This window comes from Poecilia mexicana, unplaced genomic scaffold, assembly GCF_051168715.1.
Source record: "Poecilia mexicana isolate PSO_F unplaced genomic scaffold, ASM5116871v1 scaffold_7, whole genome shotgun sequence".
Taxonomy (NCBI): Eukaryota; Metazoa; Chordata; class Actinopteri; order Cyprinodontiformes; family Poeciliidae; genus Poecilia; species Poecilia mexicana.
Genome location: NW_028263376.1, coordinates 6,893,317 through 6,907,658, shown reverse-complemented (window position 1 = coordinate 6,907,658; position 14,342 = coordinate 6,893,317). Strand labels below are relative to the sequence as shown.

Below are 14,342 nucleotides of genomic sequence, written 5' to 3'. Positions count from 1 at the left end.
TGACAACAGTCCAATGTGAACATTTAGATGATTCATTTATACTAATATAGTCTCACACATAGAAACATCTCTGTCATCCTCCTTAGGACTTTAGTCGTCACTTTGTAACTTTGTTATGGTTTGGTGGTTAATGACTGAGTTCTTGGTTTAATTTAGATTCACTTAGTTTCTGTTTCTTGGTTTCTTTGTCACCTTTTGGTTTGGGATTTGGACTCTGTCTGGTGTTGGATTTTATTGGGCTCAGACAGTTTTCTGGTTGGTGTGTGGTAGTTTCTGTGCAGCTCACCCTAGTTTTCTGCCCTCGTCCTCAGAAACGTCCCATTGCTTCAGCTCACTGATCCTGGTCCCAGTAATCACCGTCTTCGGCTTTATAATGGTGATGATTAGAGACACTCGAGATCAGGTGACTTACCAACTGTGTCTACTGAGGGATCATAAGCTGCAGGATGAATCAAACCAATTAAAACCATGTGAAACCAAACTCACGTGGGCAGCAGGTTGAAGGGGTGGGTTCCAGGTTTGACCTGCATGATGAGAGGTGGAGGTGTGGCTGGGTCAGGGGGCTCGGCACCCTGTGTCTCTTTGACGTGGGGGCCTTCCTTTCTCTCCATTCTAAAGCCTCTTCCATAGTTCATCCATAGCCAAGCAGTCGATACGTTATGTGGTTGAAATTCAAACACACCTTCCTTCCACACATGGCACAGACCATTTGGGTGACACCCTCCCACTCTAGAACGCATCACCCCCCTACCAGTCAAAATCCACAATCCCTGCCTGCATCCTCTGTTTTGCTTCTACAAACAGTCATGGGGGAAGTGCCACACCTTTCTGCAGACAAGCCTCCTTGGACAATGACGTTGTAATTTCCATCCTGGAGTTTTTAGCCATTGGACAGCCTCAAGTTGACGGTTTCATTTTCATATATATCAAAAAAGTATGTATACTTTTTTCATATGCCCACTCAGGGTAAACATAATAATTTCTATGCATGCAATCATCCATCCACACATGCACACTGACATGTATATACACCAAAGGAAGTTCATGTTAGTCCAGAGTAACATCACCGTGCCTAGCTTGGTTCTGAATGCAGTCTTGATTTAATAAAGTCAGTTATTCCATTAGGAAACCATCTTCAGATCTCTTTTTTGTACAGTAAATCTGCCTTGGCACAAGCAGGCAAACATCTTCCCCACAATATGCCTAAAATGCAAAGACACATAGGCTATGTTTCTGTTCCACTCCTCTATAAAGTGACAAATTAAAATATTCTTGGTTTATTCGATAAATGAATTTGATTTGGATAGTGGTCCAGCAGCTTCTTTCAGCCAAAGAGAAAATGATGCAGTCAGATGATGCAGAGCCCACCATGGAGATCAACCTCCTACACCTGACGACCATCCAGAGATAACACATTTTCCATGGGATATACCACACACACACACACACACACACACACACACACACGCACACACACACACACACACACACGCACACACACACACCCCCACACACACACACACACACACACACACACACACACACACACACCCACACACACACACACACACACACACACAGGTCTGAAGCCAACATGACTCGTACAACACACACAGTCTTGCTTCGAATGTCTCAAAGGGGAATAACTCATCTGGTGGCCGACATCAGTCAGCTGCTGCCTGAGTCAGTCTGATTAATTTGTTTTCTGACTCCAGAGCTATGCAGCAGTTCACTGTACTTGTGCTGTATTAAAGGAGTGTGTGTACAGGTGCAAAGAGATCGAGGTTTAAATAGTGGCTTGAGCTGTAAATCTGTTACCTACGCAGAACAATGCCCAAGTGTTTCTTTTTTTTCCCTCAAATTTCTCTTTCCATTCTGTATCGTTTCAACTCATTTCCTTGCTCAACAGGTTGTTTGAATTTGACTTAAGGTACTCCATTAATGTCAAAAGTTTTTTGTTTGTTTGTTTGTTTTTTACCCAAATTGATCAATAAAACTACTGGAAAAAAAAAACATCTCACAGAGTTCTTTTCTACTGGGCAATGACTTATATTCTAGAACTGGACTTATTGGGCTTAAATGATCATGTGGCCATCAATGTGTTGGCCACAATTACCTTAGCATCAGTCTCGTCAAACCCTGTAGGTTCTGGATTTTTCCCGCTAAAATGTACAACTCAACTTTTGAATAATAAAAATTGAGACGAAGCAAGTCGTATTTTGCAGTAAGTGTCTTATTAAGGTCTTTTAATCTGGGCATTTCCACAACACTGACAGAAGGCGTGTCTCTGGTGGCATATTTTATTACTCCGTCTGTGATTTCCCTCCAGCTCATCCCTTGACAACATTGGCAAACAAAGACACTGGTGTCATCTGCTTCCCATCTGGTTTATTTCACGTTTTCTTTGATGTGTGGGGAGACGTTTACAGCAGCCTTCATTGTGTAGGGGGATTGCTTTTGAGGTGGTTGAATACATTTGTGGTACTGCTACCTTTTGCAGCAAAAGGTTTTATACATGTTTTGCAAATTGCTGCATTTTGTTCCACATCCCTCTTGTGAAATCCAAACCACTTTCAGATTGTTGATCCGGTGCCGTTTCTCTTAGAAACCAGCTTGTCTAGGTCCCCTTCAGTTAAAGCTGCAGTATGTAAATTTTACAAAAATACGTTGTTGTTTTTTTCCATAATTGTATAAAGCGGTCACCATGTTGTGACAGCGTAGAATAACAGATATTAGCGCTTACAAGCATGCTCATGTTTGTGCTGCTTAATTGTCTTTGCAATGTTGCAATACGTATGTATTTACTTTAAGTAGCTTAGTAGGTTTTATATGAAAAAACTGATTTTGAAAAGTGTTTCTCCTGCTTAAATTTGGTATTTTTGTAAATATGTTAACTTTAATATATTTTTATTATTGTTTTTGGTCCTCAAAATGCCAAGCTTTGCACAAAATGTTGTATTTTTGACATTATTTGAAATAATTAAATCCAACGTTATGCTTACAGTCACTCAGTACATCAGTAGCCTTTAAAGCAAATACTTTTTTTTCTTTTTTTTTTACTGTTAGTTGGCTAAAAATATGTTGAAGTCGTGCTACTTTTACCTCCAATTAGATCCCTGCATCAGGACAGCAAGCAAAGATGCTCCTGGAAAGATTATGACAAAAAGCTTCAAACAGGTCTGGTGTCTTTGTGTTGAGATTACAGCAGGCAGGTCAGTTTATAAAAGACATTTTAAGAGCTTCCTGTTGTGATCTCTCTTTCTTTAGCTTTGTTCACCCACCCAAGCCCCTTTATCCCCCATCTAGACTGATCAACTGAACAAAAAAAAAAAAAAACAAAAAAAAAAAAAAAAAAAGGGGGCATCTTGAGGCCGAGCATTCTTTTTCCCTGATCCAATGCTCAGCTGGAGAGCAGCCTTCCTTCACACAAGCCCATGTTGAGTCACAGCAGAGGCTGACAGGCTTTCGGAGGGGGACACACACACACACACACACACACAGTTCCACACTTTCTGTCTGAGCCACAGGCGATGACAGGAAAGAGACCGGGGCTGCAGAGAAATGAGCGGATCTGCTCATGCACACCCCCCCGGGGTACAGTAAAGATGGGGTAGATGGTAGATGACATCATACCTTGAAAATCCCGGAGGCGCGGTCATTACATCACCTTGTGAAAAAAAGAGAGAGAGAGAGAGAGAGAGAGAGAGAGAGACGGAGTTGGAGACACCCCCACCTCCTCTGATCTTTCACCCGTTTACCAATTAAGGCTCTCACGGTGGAACCCAGAGAGAGAGAGAGAGGGAGGGAGGGAGAGAGAGAAAGAGAGGCGGAGGTAGAAAAGAGCAAAAGAGCGGACGGACTATCTCTTTCTTTTCCGTTACACCAACAGTTCAAACCATTTCCCCAATCGGGACTGCGCGTGGGGAGGAGGTCCGGGACCCCCACACATACACACGCTCTCACGCACACACACACACACACCCTGTGTGACCGCAGTGACTGCAGCGCGCCCTGACTGAGCGGACCGCGGAGAGACCCACGCAGATCAACACGCAGGTGAACGGTCCACAGGTGAGTCTGGTGCTTGCGTGCGCGCCGGGATCTGCTGCTCCCAGCCTGCTCTGATGGAGATCTGTGTGTGTAGGTGTGTGTGTAGGTGTGTGTGTCGCTGCGTCTGGATCAGTTCTACCTGAGGTTCTGCTGGTCCCATGCGCGGGGCAGCTGGAGAGGTCAGGCTCCATCTCCAACTATTTATTATCTATTAACTGGTTGATTGGGATTTTCGTGAGCTGCTACGCAGAGCGGTGTCCCCCGGAGTCAGAATTAGGGGCTCCGCACCAAATAAGGAAACACCGTCCGTCGCTCCCGTGTTAAAGGAGGGGTTCCAAGTAGTGGTCATTTGCGCCCTCCGCCGCTGGGAGCGGGCCCTACACGGAGCAGGAGGGCCACCTGGTGCCTGGAACGGTGAAGCCTCCAGGAACCAAGCCATTCTGAAGTCCCTGCTTCGAAATAAGGATGTTTTTATGCATTATCATTGTTATTATCTGGTCCATCTGACAGCTAATTAATTGGAGTCACAATGCTAATGCTACTGCTATTTAAGATAATGAAACACAATAAAAGAACATTCTTAGCAGTTACACTCATTCAATATCACTTTACCCAATTACCAGTCCAATCTAAAAAATGCTCAGTTAAAGGCAGTCTTGTTTTTTTTAAGTTCTTTTCTATTTTAACACATGTCTCTTAAAGTTGTTAATCATTTGTCTTCTTAATTCCTTCATTCTGGTCAATGTCAGCTAACGTCATTTTAGGGTAGTTGATTTATACATCAAATTTTATGCCTTGTTTAACTCTGTGCTGCAAAGCCACAGAGTTGCTCACCCATTGACTACTAGAGATACAGAGATACAGGCACAAGCCCCACAAAACTTTGAATAGGAGTAATAAGGCTCAGACATGCAGAAGCAATAGATGGATGGATGCAGTACAAGTCGACAAACCAAATGTCCTGCATTCATAACTAATAGTTATTCCATCAACAGATTCTCCCACCTGAGCCATGAGTGTCTGCAGATCCCCCAAAGTTACACTGGGCCTCTTGGTTGCTTCTTCTATAGTGGTTTTCATAGCATCTTGTCAGCGTAGTTGCACTGGCAGGTCTTGGTAGGTCTGCAGGTGTCATGTTCATGTTCTACAGTTCAAACTGATATCCATCGTCAACTATATCTCTCCCCAAAATATATTTTTCATTGCATTTTTTTTATTTGTATTTTGGCTTTGTTTTAAGCGATCAGTAAAACTATACAATTCTGCTATACACAAACTCTTTTTAGTTGTCTGAACACAATGCTCCACACAGAAATAATTATGCAGATTTTTTATTGATTTTGAGCAAACTGTAAAATTTATTTATTTTTTTCTTATTTTCATCTTTACATGTCTTTTAACATTTCTGATTTTGTGACTTACAGTTACCCCTAGAAATTGTAAGCCACAAAGCACACTATACCAATAGTGATCTGTATTTTTGTATCTTCTAATGCTTTTAAATTTCCAAGTATTATAAATTTGGTTCTATTCAGATTTATTGACAGTTTGTCTAAGTTCAACTGCCAATTTAAAAAGCAGTTAGGCTAGCTATGCTAAGCTAGGGCAGCTAGGTTGGACTAGCCTAGCTTGTTCTAAACATTTTGAAATGCTATAAATGTATTAAACCAACATGTAGCTCAACCAGTTTGAGTAAATTCCTCTGGACCTTTCAAACCCTGAAAGCTCCACTCATTTAACTCAAGAAAGTACAAGTGTCTCTGATTAATCATATATTTTAACACTGTTATAATGCGAATACACCAGACTGACTTGGAACAACATGTGTTCATTTAACTTTACTTGAAATCACATGGCTGTGAATGGTTTTGGTTTGTGTTTACTTTTTGTTTTTCTTGTATCTTGTGTTTCCCATATTTAGAAGATTAACCTCTTTGAATCATTCTCACCTGGTCTCCAGTCTGCTAACTCCCCTCATAATTACCAAAACCTCTAAAGCTAGTGTAGTGCTGCCAGTTTGAGACCGGTGCATTCCCTAGTTTGGGCTTTTAAAGTTTTTATTGAAGGGATTTTGGATTTAAACCTCACTGTCAACAAATGGGCACGGACTTTAAAATCTAAAATGTTTTCACTTTGTTTACTTTTTTAAGGGTTCAGTCTTGACATTTCAGGCACACCAGAAACAGCTGGTTGCTTCCATACATACAGGCCACAGTGATGGAACAGGAACTTGTAATTGACTTTGTGTAAAAGTAAGTGCGTTTGTGCTGGACAGGTGTCCGTGCCTAATTTTTTCTTCTGGATGTGGAAGGTTGTTAGAATGATTAGAGGATAGACGGCTTGTGACACTCAGCATCCAAGAGCAGCAAAGTGCAAGTAGACACGGCTCCTGAGGTTGCACTAGCAACCATAGGATGGGCAGACATAAGGTGCTGAGCAGCAGCCACCAGTTCAAAGAGGCACATGAAGAGAACCCTCAACCTATCTCTGCTGCCATCGTCCACAGTTCTGGCAGGAGACCAAAACTAAGATGGACCGAGGGAAAGAGGGTACCAGAGACCCCCAGGTGGTCCCCACACTTTCAGCCTCCACTCAGGCCTGGACGGTTTGTTTTGCAGAGGCCAGGAAAAAAAAAAACAGTGAATAGAGAGAAACAAAATCTGCGGTAAAGCTAAAGGAAGAGGTGACTGGCACAGGATGTGTGAGACATAAACAGACGAAACTTATCCTTATTTGACACGCCATTGTCTGGCTGCCTGCAGTTGATGCCACCGCCGGCAAGTCTGCAGAAAGTAAAGGGAACAACCAACTTAGCTCTAATCTGTGCCTCTGACTGGTTGTCTCCACACCGCCGTTTGTCATGTGGTTAGCGGTGTTGTCTCGTCTTGTGCCTAACTTCCTGTTCTGACATCTGCAGCATTTCAGTTTCTGACTGATAGGGTGTGGTTGGCTGTTCAGATGTTGGCATTGCAGATATCTGTTTTGAGATCAAGTTTGTTAATATTCAACATCCTGTCTCACATCTGATTGATTATATTCACTTTGTTTTCTGCACCTTCCCTCTTAAATTTGCACACCATCCCAAGTTGTCTTGTAATTTTGTTGATCAAGGAGATAATACTAATATAGGAGTTGTGTTCATTCCTGTCTTTGACTAAAGGCCATGATGTGTAAGGTATGTGGTGAAAGATCAATGCAATATTCAGTTAGTTAGCTAATCTTTAGAGATATCTCTTCAATTTCTTCTTTCAGTGTTTTTGTTTTATGACAGTAAGTCATTAATGTTTTCTCTTAATTTCTATTCTATGTAGAATAGAAAGCTTTATTGTAGGGGTGCACCAATTTATTGGTACTGATTTCTTTAAATTTGAGAGATTGATGATTGGCCGACACTTATCCACCAGTCGTATCGACCTCAGCAAAGGTCTGAAAATCAGCCACTGTCCTCTTCTTCTCTGCTGTGAGACAGGTTGGATTGTTAGACCGGTTCACCAGGACATGTCTGCACGTTTTAAGTTAATGATAAAACGTGCCAACTGTTACCAACTGGGCAACTTTCTTGCTATATTTACAACATTTTAGACAAAAAAATGTATGTCAGCCAAAACTGGAATCGGCTGGTCAGGCTTTTTAAAGATTGGCAATCGACCAGAAAACTGCTATGTGTGCAGCCCTACTTCCTGATTACCTTCTCTAACTTTTGGGGAAAGGGTGCACAAACCCTCCAGTAGAGCTGGCTGCCTTGCTAATGTTTTACATCCCAAAGTTGAAAAACTGGAGTTTAAATATCACAGACAGGACACAGGAGAGTAAGGATCAGATAGACATGAAGGGTCGTCAGACAGTTTTACTGACCCTGACTCTGCTGAGAGGTTGTTACAGGAAAAAAAAGAAAAGCTTTTTCTTCCCACTGTCACCAAGTGCTGCAACCATGAAACTGCATTGTACTTATCCAACGTATATAGAGGTGGTTGTAGAAGTTAATTCCTGACGTTTTCCCAGAGACATCAAGTTACAAACATTAGTTCTTCTTTTTCTGATTTCTTTAAAGTTTAGCTGCAAATGGCTCAATAATCAATAATTGATAATTACACGCTTTAGACACCAGATCCAAAGTACATGCACAATTGTTTAGAGGAATTCCAAAATATGTTGAATTTTCAATTAATCGAACTGCAAGGCTTCACCATGATAAATGAAATGTACACATTGCAATGGGACATACTTTTAGTTTCTTTGCTTCTCTGTAATGTTAATCCTACTTTTACTAAGATTAATTTAAATTTTGGTATACTTTTGACTATCTTTCATTCAAACTATATTTTATGAGCTTTATGGGGTGACTGTGGCTGTGTGGGTAGAGTAGTTGTCTTGTGATCAGAAAGTTGTAGGTTCGATTCCAGCTTCCTCCTGCTTCATGTCAATGTGACCTTGGGCAAGGCACTTAACCCCAAATTGCCTACCGATCTGCGTATCAATGTGTGAATGGGTGAATGTGGCTCCAGTGTAAAAGGCTTCAGTGGTCAAAATGACTGGAAAAGCACTATATAAGTTCAGTCTATTTACCATATAAACCAAGCAGAATGTTGACTTTTAAATTCATTATATCTATTTTTTACAATGGAGGAACATCATTTAATTCTGTGTACAGAGAATAGCACAAGGTTATGAATGTAAACTTTACACTGTAAGAAAATAATCTGTAAAAAATTTTTAAAAACTGTCCTGGCAGACATTTCCTTTTAATTTAAATTGCATAAACATTTAAGTCCATGTGTCATATTCAATAAATTAGAGTATTTTTGCAAAAATCCTTAATTCATTCTTTCGATTCACCACAGAGCTCCTGTTTGTATGATTACGTCATTCTATTTTCTACCTCAGAAGATAGAATGATGTTTATGTTTGTTATTTACAATGATTTTCTGCTTGCAGTTAATGAAAAAAAAAAACATTTAAAACTAGAATATCACATCATGCCAACAAAAAAATGTATACAGAATTATTGGCCTATTAAAAAACAATTATATATATTTAATGCCTGGCAAATGGATAATTTTAATTGAGAACCGAGTCTCATCAGAAGGCATGTTCTAATTTACTAAATACAAGTGTGTTTAGTTGGTGGGGCGAGGGGAGCAAACTATAATACATAGGACCATGTTTGGCCGCTAGATGGAGCCAGACAACGTTCCAGTTCTTCCTGTCCATCCAGGCCAGTGGCAGTGTTCTTAGTCATACCTCCTCACTCCGCCCGCTGCTCTCCTGTTTGTTCCCCAGATTCCTCTGAAACAATAGAACAGTTCACCAGTTTCCTCAGCTCTCACTATCTAACAGCCATGAATTTTATTTGCTCTCGGAAGTTCAACAAGAGTAGAAACCAGAAACCATCCAAGCAGTCCAAATCTTTGACTAATGCCTCAGTTTATCCTTTCCTGTTTAATGAAGCTTAATTTGCGCTGCCCGTTGCTCGACCACTGCCGTCATAAACTGAGCATTTTAATAAAGCCTGTATATTATTTTGACAAGGTAATTTGTGATGAAAATTGCAAATTTACACACCAACAGGGAGCAGAGCTCGACTGCCTGAAACGGGCTAACGCCATTGTTCTATTGTTTTAAATGGAGCAGTGAATATGGAGGAATGCTGGTGCCACGCTGTGAGTTACAATAACAGGACTATTTTATTGGGGGGGGTATTTGGGATGTGGGCTCCAGGGTTGTTATGGGGTTGAGGAGCATTCCTCAGATTCTCCTTCACCAAACAAACACACACACGCACACACACACACACACACACACACACACACACACACACACACACACACACACACACACACACACACACACCAAAACATTTTTCATGGCCCCAGGCCACACTGTGGCTCCTGGCACAGATCTCCTTATTTAGTCAAAAATGGCTGTGGTTACATTTCTCCTTCCACCACAGTTAAAGAAAGGAAAATATCTAAAAGTAATTAGGATGTTGTTATGATAGATTCCTATTAAAACATTCTATGACAGATCAGTATTTAATGTACTACTGGATTTTTTTTATCTGTTATTAGCTAATCACAATCCATCCTTACACTGTAGCAAATATTTGAACGCTCCACCCTGACTCATGATGAGGTGGACGACCATCAGAGTCTGACCCGGCGCCTGTAGCCAGGCCTCTTCCTTCAACAAATATACTTTGTGGATGTTTTGTAAACGGAGGTTTTATTTATGCGGGCATAAAGAAACCATATGGGATGTTTTCTAGTTGGACGAGCAACAAAATCAATTTTAGTGCATCAGGGAAATGTTTTTCAGCACTTATTTCCCTGGTTGCTGATCCTTTGGCTCGGACCATTTAGCCCTTTATTTATTTGAATTTTTACTCTCCGTGCTTCATGTTGCAGGCATCAAAGTAAGCTCCAGCTATGTTGGCACAATAAGGCCTGCATGTCACGATAACAATTTTTTTGCTGGACGATAAATTGTCCCATCAATTATTGTGATAAATGACAATATTGATGTTTTGAGAGGATTTTCAACCACTGCGTTGGGAATGGTATAATAAAGCAAGTTGGCTTTCTTAAAGATAAATAAACTTTAACATCTGTACAGAAAACTTAACACTGGACCTGAAAGGTAGTTTTTTAAATTTCCAAACTTAAACACAACCAAAAACAATAAATAAAACAGAAATAAAATTTATACAACAGCAAAGTGTCTTCAGTGAGAGGCTCGTTCTGATGATCTGTAACACTGACTGCTGCAGGAGGTCCTTTCTGCACACAGCTATCAGTAAGTCTGTTTAGTCCCAGGAGGTCAAAGGGCACGAGGCGGGGGTACATCCTCAACAGGTCGCACCGGAGGGACACATGCATTCAGAATTTGAGTGTGTTTTGGGGAGAACATTGTAAACAACATGCAGAAAACATCAAGCCAGGATCCCAACTCAACATCCTCAAAAAGAGTAACATTTCAAATATTGTTAACAAAAAAATGAACTAATCGCATAAGCTTTGAGCTTAAAAGAAAGATAAACAATGCTGTTGTTCTGCTGTTATGTAAAACAGTCTGAAGTATCACTATGACATCACCTCATAATTTACTGATATGAGAGGAAATCAGGCATCTAGACTGAGCAACTGACTGATGTTCACTGTAACCTCTTTAACAACACACATTCGTTTTCTAGCCAACATTTGGCTTGTGTTCAGCAAACGTAACTGATACTCCCCGTGGATATCTGCTATTTATTATGCCCCGGACCCTGGAGCTCTTATGAACTCATATCCTCACAGGGACCATGAGGAAAGGCCTGTTTTTAGTGTTTCTGCTACAACGTCTTGGTTTATATGCTTTTTCCTTCTATCCCAGTAAGGCAATATAAAGATCTGAGTGGAGCTTCCAGATAATCAGGGGGAAATCTGAAAACACATCAAGAGATCCCTACAGTTCTTTATTTTTGAAAAGACAAAATCATAAAGTCTCTTATCGTGATTTGTCCACTTTTCAGCTTTACTCAATGTAGGAAAACAATCTCAGCAAGCCGTTTGATTTTCAAGCAGCCTAATGTCCAGAATGGAGATTGGAGAGAGGAGCACTATTGTTGGATGAGCAATGCATTACAGGATGTTGCCAAATCATCTGACGGTCCAGAGACAAGAGAGGACAAGCAGTCATATTATGCAACGCCCCGGGTTTAGAGATTAGGGTTAACCAAGAGGTATTTGAGGGTACCGTTAAGTCAGAATATGGTGAGTTATAATCAGAAGGCTGCTGAGAAACTGGTCAATATAGTTAAAGGTCTGTTGACACACAACGTGACCACCATCAAACTCCATCAAGTTGCCTACTGACTCAAAGAGGCATTTTCTGTGTCTGTTGCCCTTCATCCTGTCCAGTGACAGTGGGATGCTCTGGAAACTGTCTGGAACACGTTGATATTCTCATTAAACTTACACTTAGAGCCTCTCGTGCTCATTCTAGATGTGGCAGTAACTTCAAAATGAAATGATAAGATTGCTGCTTTGGTCTGATATGGACCAAATTACATCCAAAGTGAGTCATCCTGCTGGGAAGATTCCTTCTAGCCATTTGTTGGTGAGTGTATTTCCTGATTGCACCGGATCTAACCAACTGGGGAATTGCCTGCACTTCTGCATAAACAAATAACATCACAGGGCTGATGTCACAGAAACAAGAAAGAAATCTGTTAAATGTTCAAACTGTTTCTGTCGCAGTTTGTCAATTATCACAAAAAGCCCACACACTTAATTGTTAAAATACAGCCAAGAAAGCCAGTGTTATACCTTGTTACTTCAGAGAGGTTAAAATAATATATATATATATATATATATATATATATATATATATATATATATATATATATATATATATATATATATAAAATTTTATTTTATTATTTATATTTTACCTTAATAACTAAAAAAGAACTTTGCATATTTTAGATTAATCTAAATTATTTTACATGTTCTCATTCAACAAAGTCAAAATCTTGAAATGAAACTATCTGCACATCTAAAAAGCATAAAAAATAGCAACCTAATAGCGTTAAAGTTTTTCAATCCAGAATAATCTTTCTGAATATAAATCAAAACTTTCAAAACATACAAGTTTAGAGCAACATCATACACTAATTATTAAGGTGATAGTTTCCCAGCTGCATTTATTAGTGAGCAGAACAAAACAAGTTTCTGGACAAAGAAGATCTTCTCTATAGCAGCAGACGTCCCTTGCTAGTTAATCGTGGCTAACAAGCACTCTCATTGTTTCTTTCATTTAGGCTTCAAGTTTAGAACCAGAATCAGAAAGAAATGTGCCTTACTGGAATCTATTCTAACCTGCAGCGAAGCTCATTGGATGGCTCGGGCTTAGAAAGCTTAGCTTGCTAACCAGTTTGAAATTAGCATAGCGTTGCTAAAGCTGGACAAACATGTTATTGTTGCTTTGACATGTAATATTTCTCAAGCACAAGTGTTTTGATCCCTATCAAACATGTTCCTATGAGCCCTGACGTCTTGCAGGAATTACACTGCTAACTTTAAGCAGTGGATTACTGCATGTATGGATTACTTTACTGCAGCAGTAATCCATATATGGAAACAGTATGGATTACTGCTGCAGTAAAGTAATCCAATAAGCCATGACAGTATGCTATGAGACAGATAATCAGTGAAAAAATCAATCTCCTCTGCCTCCTCCTGGTGCTACTATTGCTGTCTAAAGAAATGCACCACCCAAAAACAACCAATCAGAGCCAGGAAAAGGTGCTTAGTGCTGTCAATCATCCTCATGAATGCACTGCTTAATATGGTAATGGTTGAGAAACAACTTCCCATTACAGGAAAACTATTATCTGCCATCATCGGTGGCCATGCTAACTAACCTGAGCATTCATGTCAGGCTAGGGGCCACATTCTTGTAGCTCCGGCCCTGTGTAAACCCATAGTATTAGGATATTCAAATATTCAAACTATAAATCTTTGAGATTTTTCCCTTCAGTACTAATAACACAAAAGATGTATCCTCTGGTGTTGGTTTTAGACAGACCTCTGTCTGGCTGCTGAAGAGTTAATTCAACATTGGATTCAGCTGTGCTGAAGAAGGGCTGCATGTAAACTTTACAGGCCGGTAGTTTTCGAGGACTGGAATAGAACAGACTCACCCAAACTCTTCTGAGAGCTGCCTATCTTCATGCTATAAATCAGCCTCTCATATCTAATGCTGATTTTTTTCTCTCTTTTTTTTTTTTTTTTTTGCCTCTCTCTCGCGCAGATCAGCCGCAAAGTAAACCAGAGAAAGTGAGAAGGAGGGAGCAGCCGAACAGACTCCACCCAGATCCAGCCAGCGAACCAAGGCGCAGCGGAGACCATAAAAATGAGCGGCTCCCACCCCCGCCTCCATCAGAGCGCCGCGCCCGCTCCCAACGCTCTCTCCTCGGACAAGGACGCAGAAATGCCCGCCACAGAGAAGGACCTGGCCGAGGATGCCCCGTGGAAGAAGATCCAGCAGAACACGTTCACCCGCTGGTGCAACGAGCACCTGAAATGCGTCAACAAGCGGATCGGCAACCTGCAGACGGACCTGAGCGACGGGCTGCGGCTCATCGGGCTCCTGGAGGTTCTGTCCCAGAAGAAAATGTTCCGCAAGTACAACCAGAGGCCCACCTTCCGCCAGATGCAGCTGGAGAACGTGTCGGTGGCGCTGGAGTTCCTGGACAGGGAGAACATCAAGCTGGTGTCTATAGGTGGGTGTGATCATGAATGAAGAGCCAG

The 14,342-nt window shown here is 40.9% G+C and overlaps 1 protein-coding gene across 4 annotated transcripts in view; it reads left to right on the top strand.

The window, feature by feature from the left end:
* The first annotated feature begins 3,812 nt into the window (after positions 1–3,812).
* Positions 3,813–14,342, top strand: part of flna (filamin A, alpha (actin binding protein 280)) — a 54,418-nt gene continuing 43,888 nt past the window's right edge. For 2 of the 4 annotated variants that reach the window (XM_014998220.2, XM_014998218.2), the window contains exons 1-2: positions 3,813–4,071; positions 13,843–14,314. In XM_014998220.2, the coding sequence (XP_014853706.2) occupies positions 13,945–14,314 (370 nt within the window). In that variant the 5' untranslated portion in view covers positions 3,813–4,071; positions 13,843–13,944. The remainder of the gene's footprint in view (positions 4,072–13,842; positions 14,315–14,342) is intronic. The other 2 variants (XM_014998221.2, XM_014998219.2) reach the window with 1 other exon arrangement.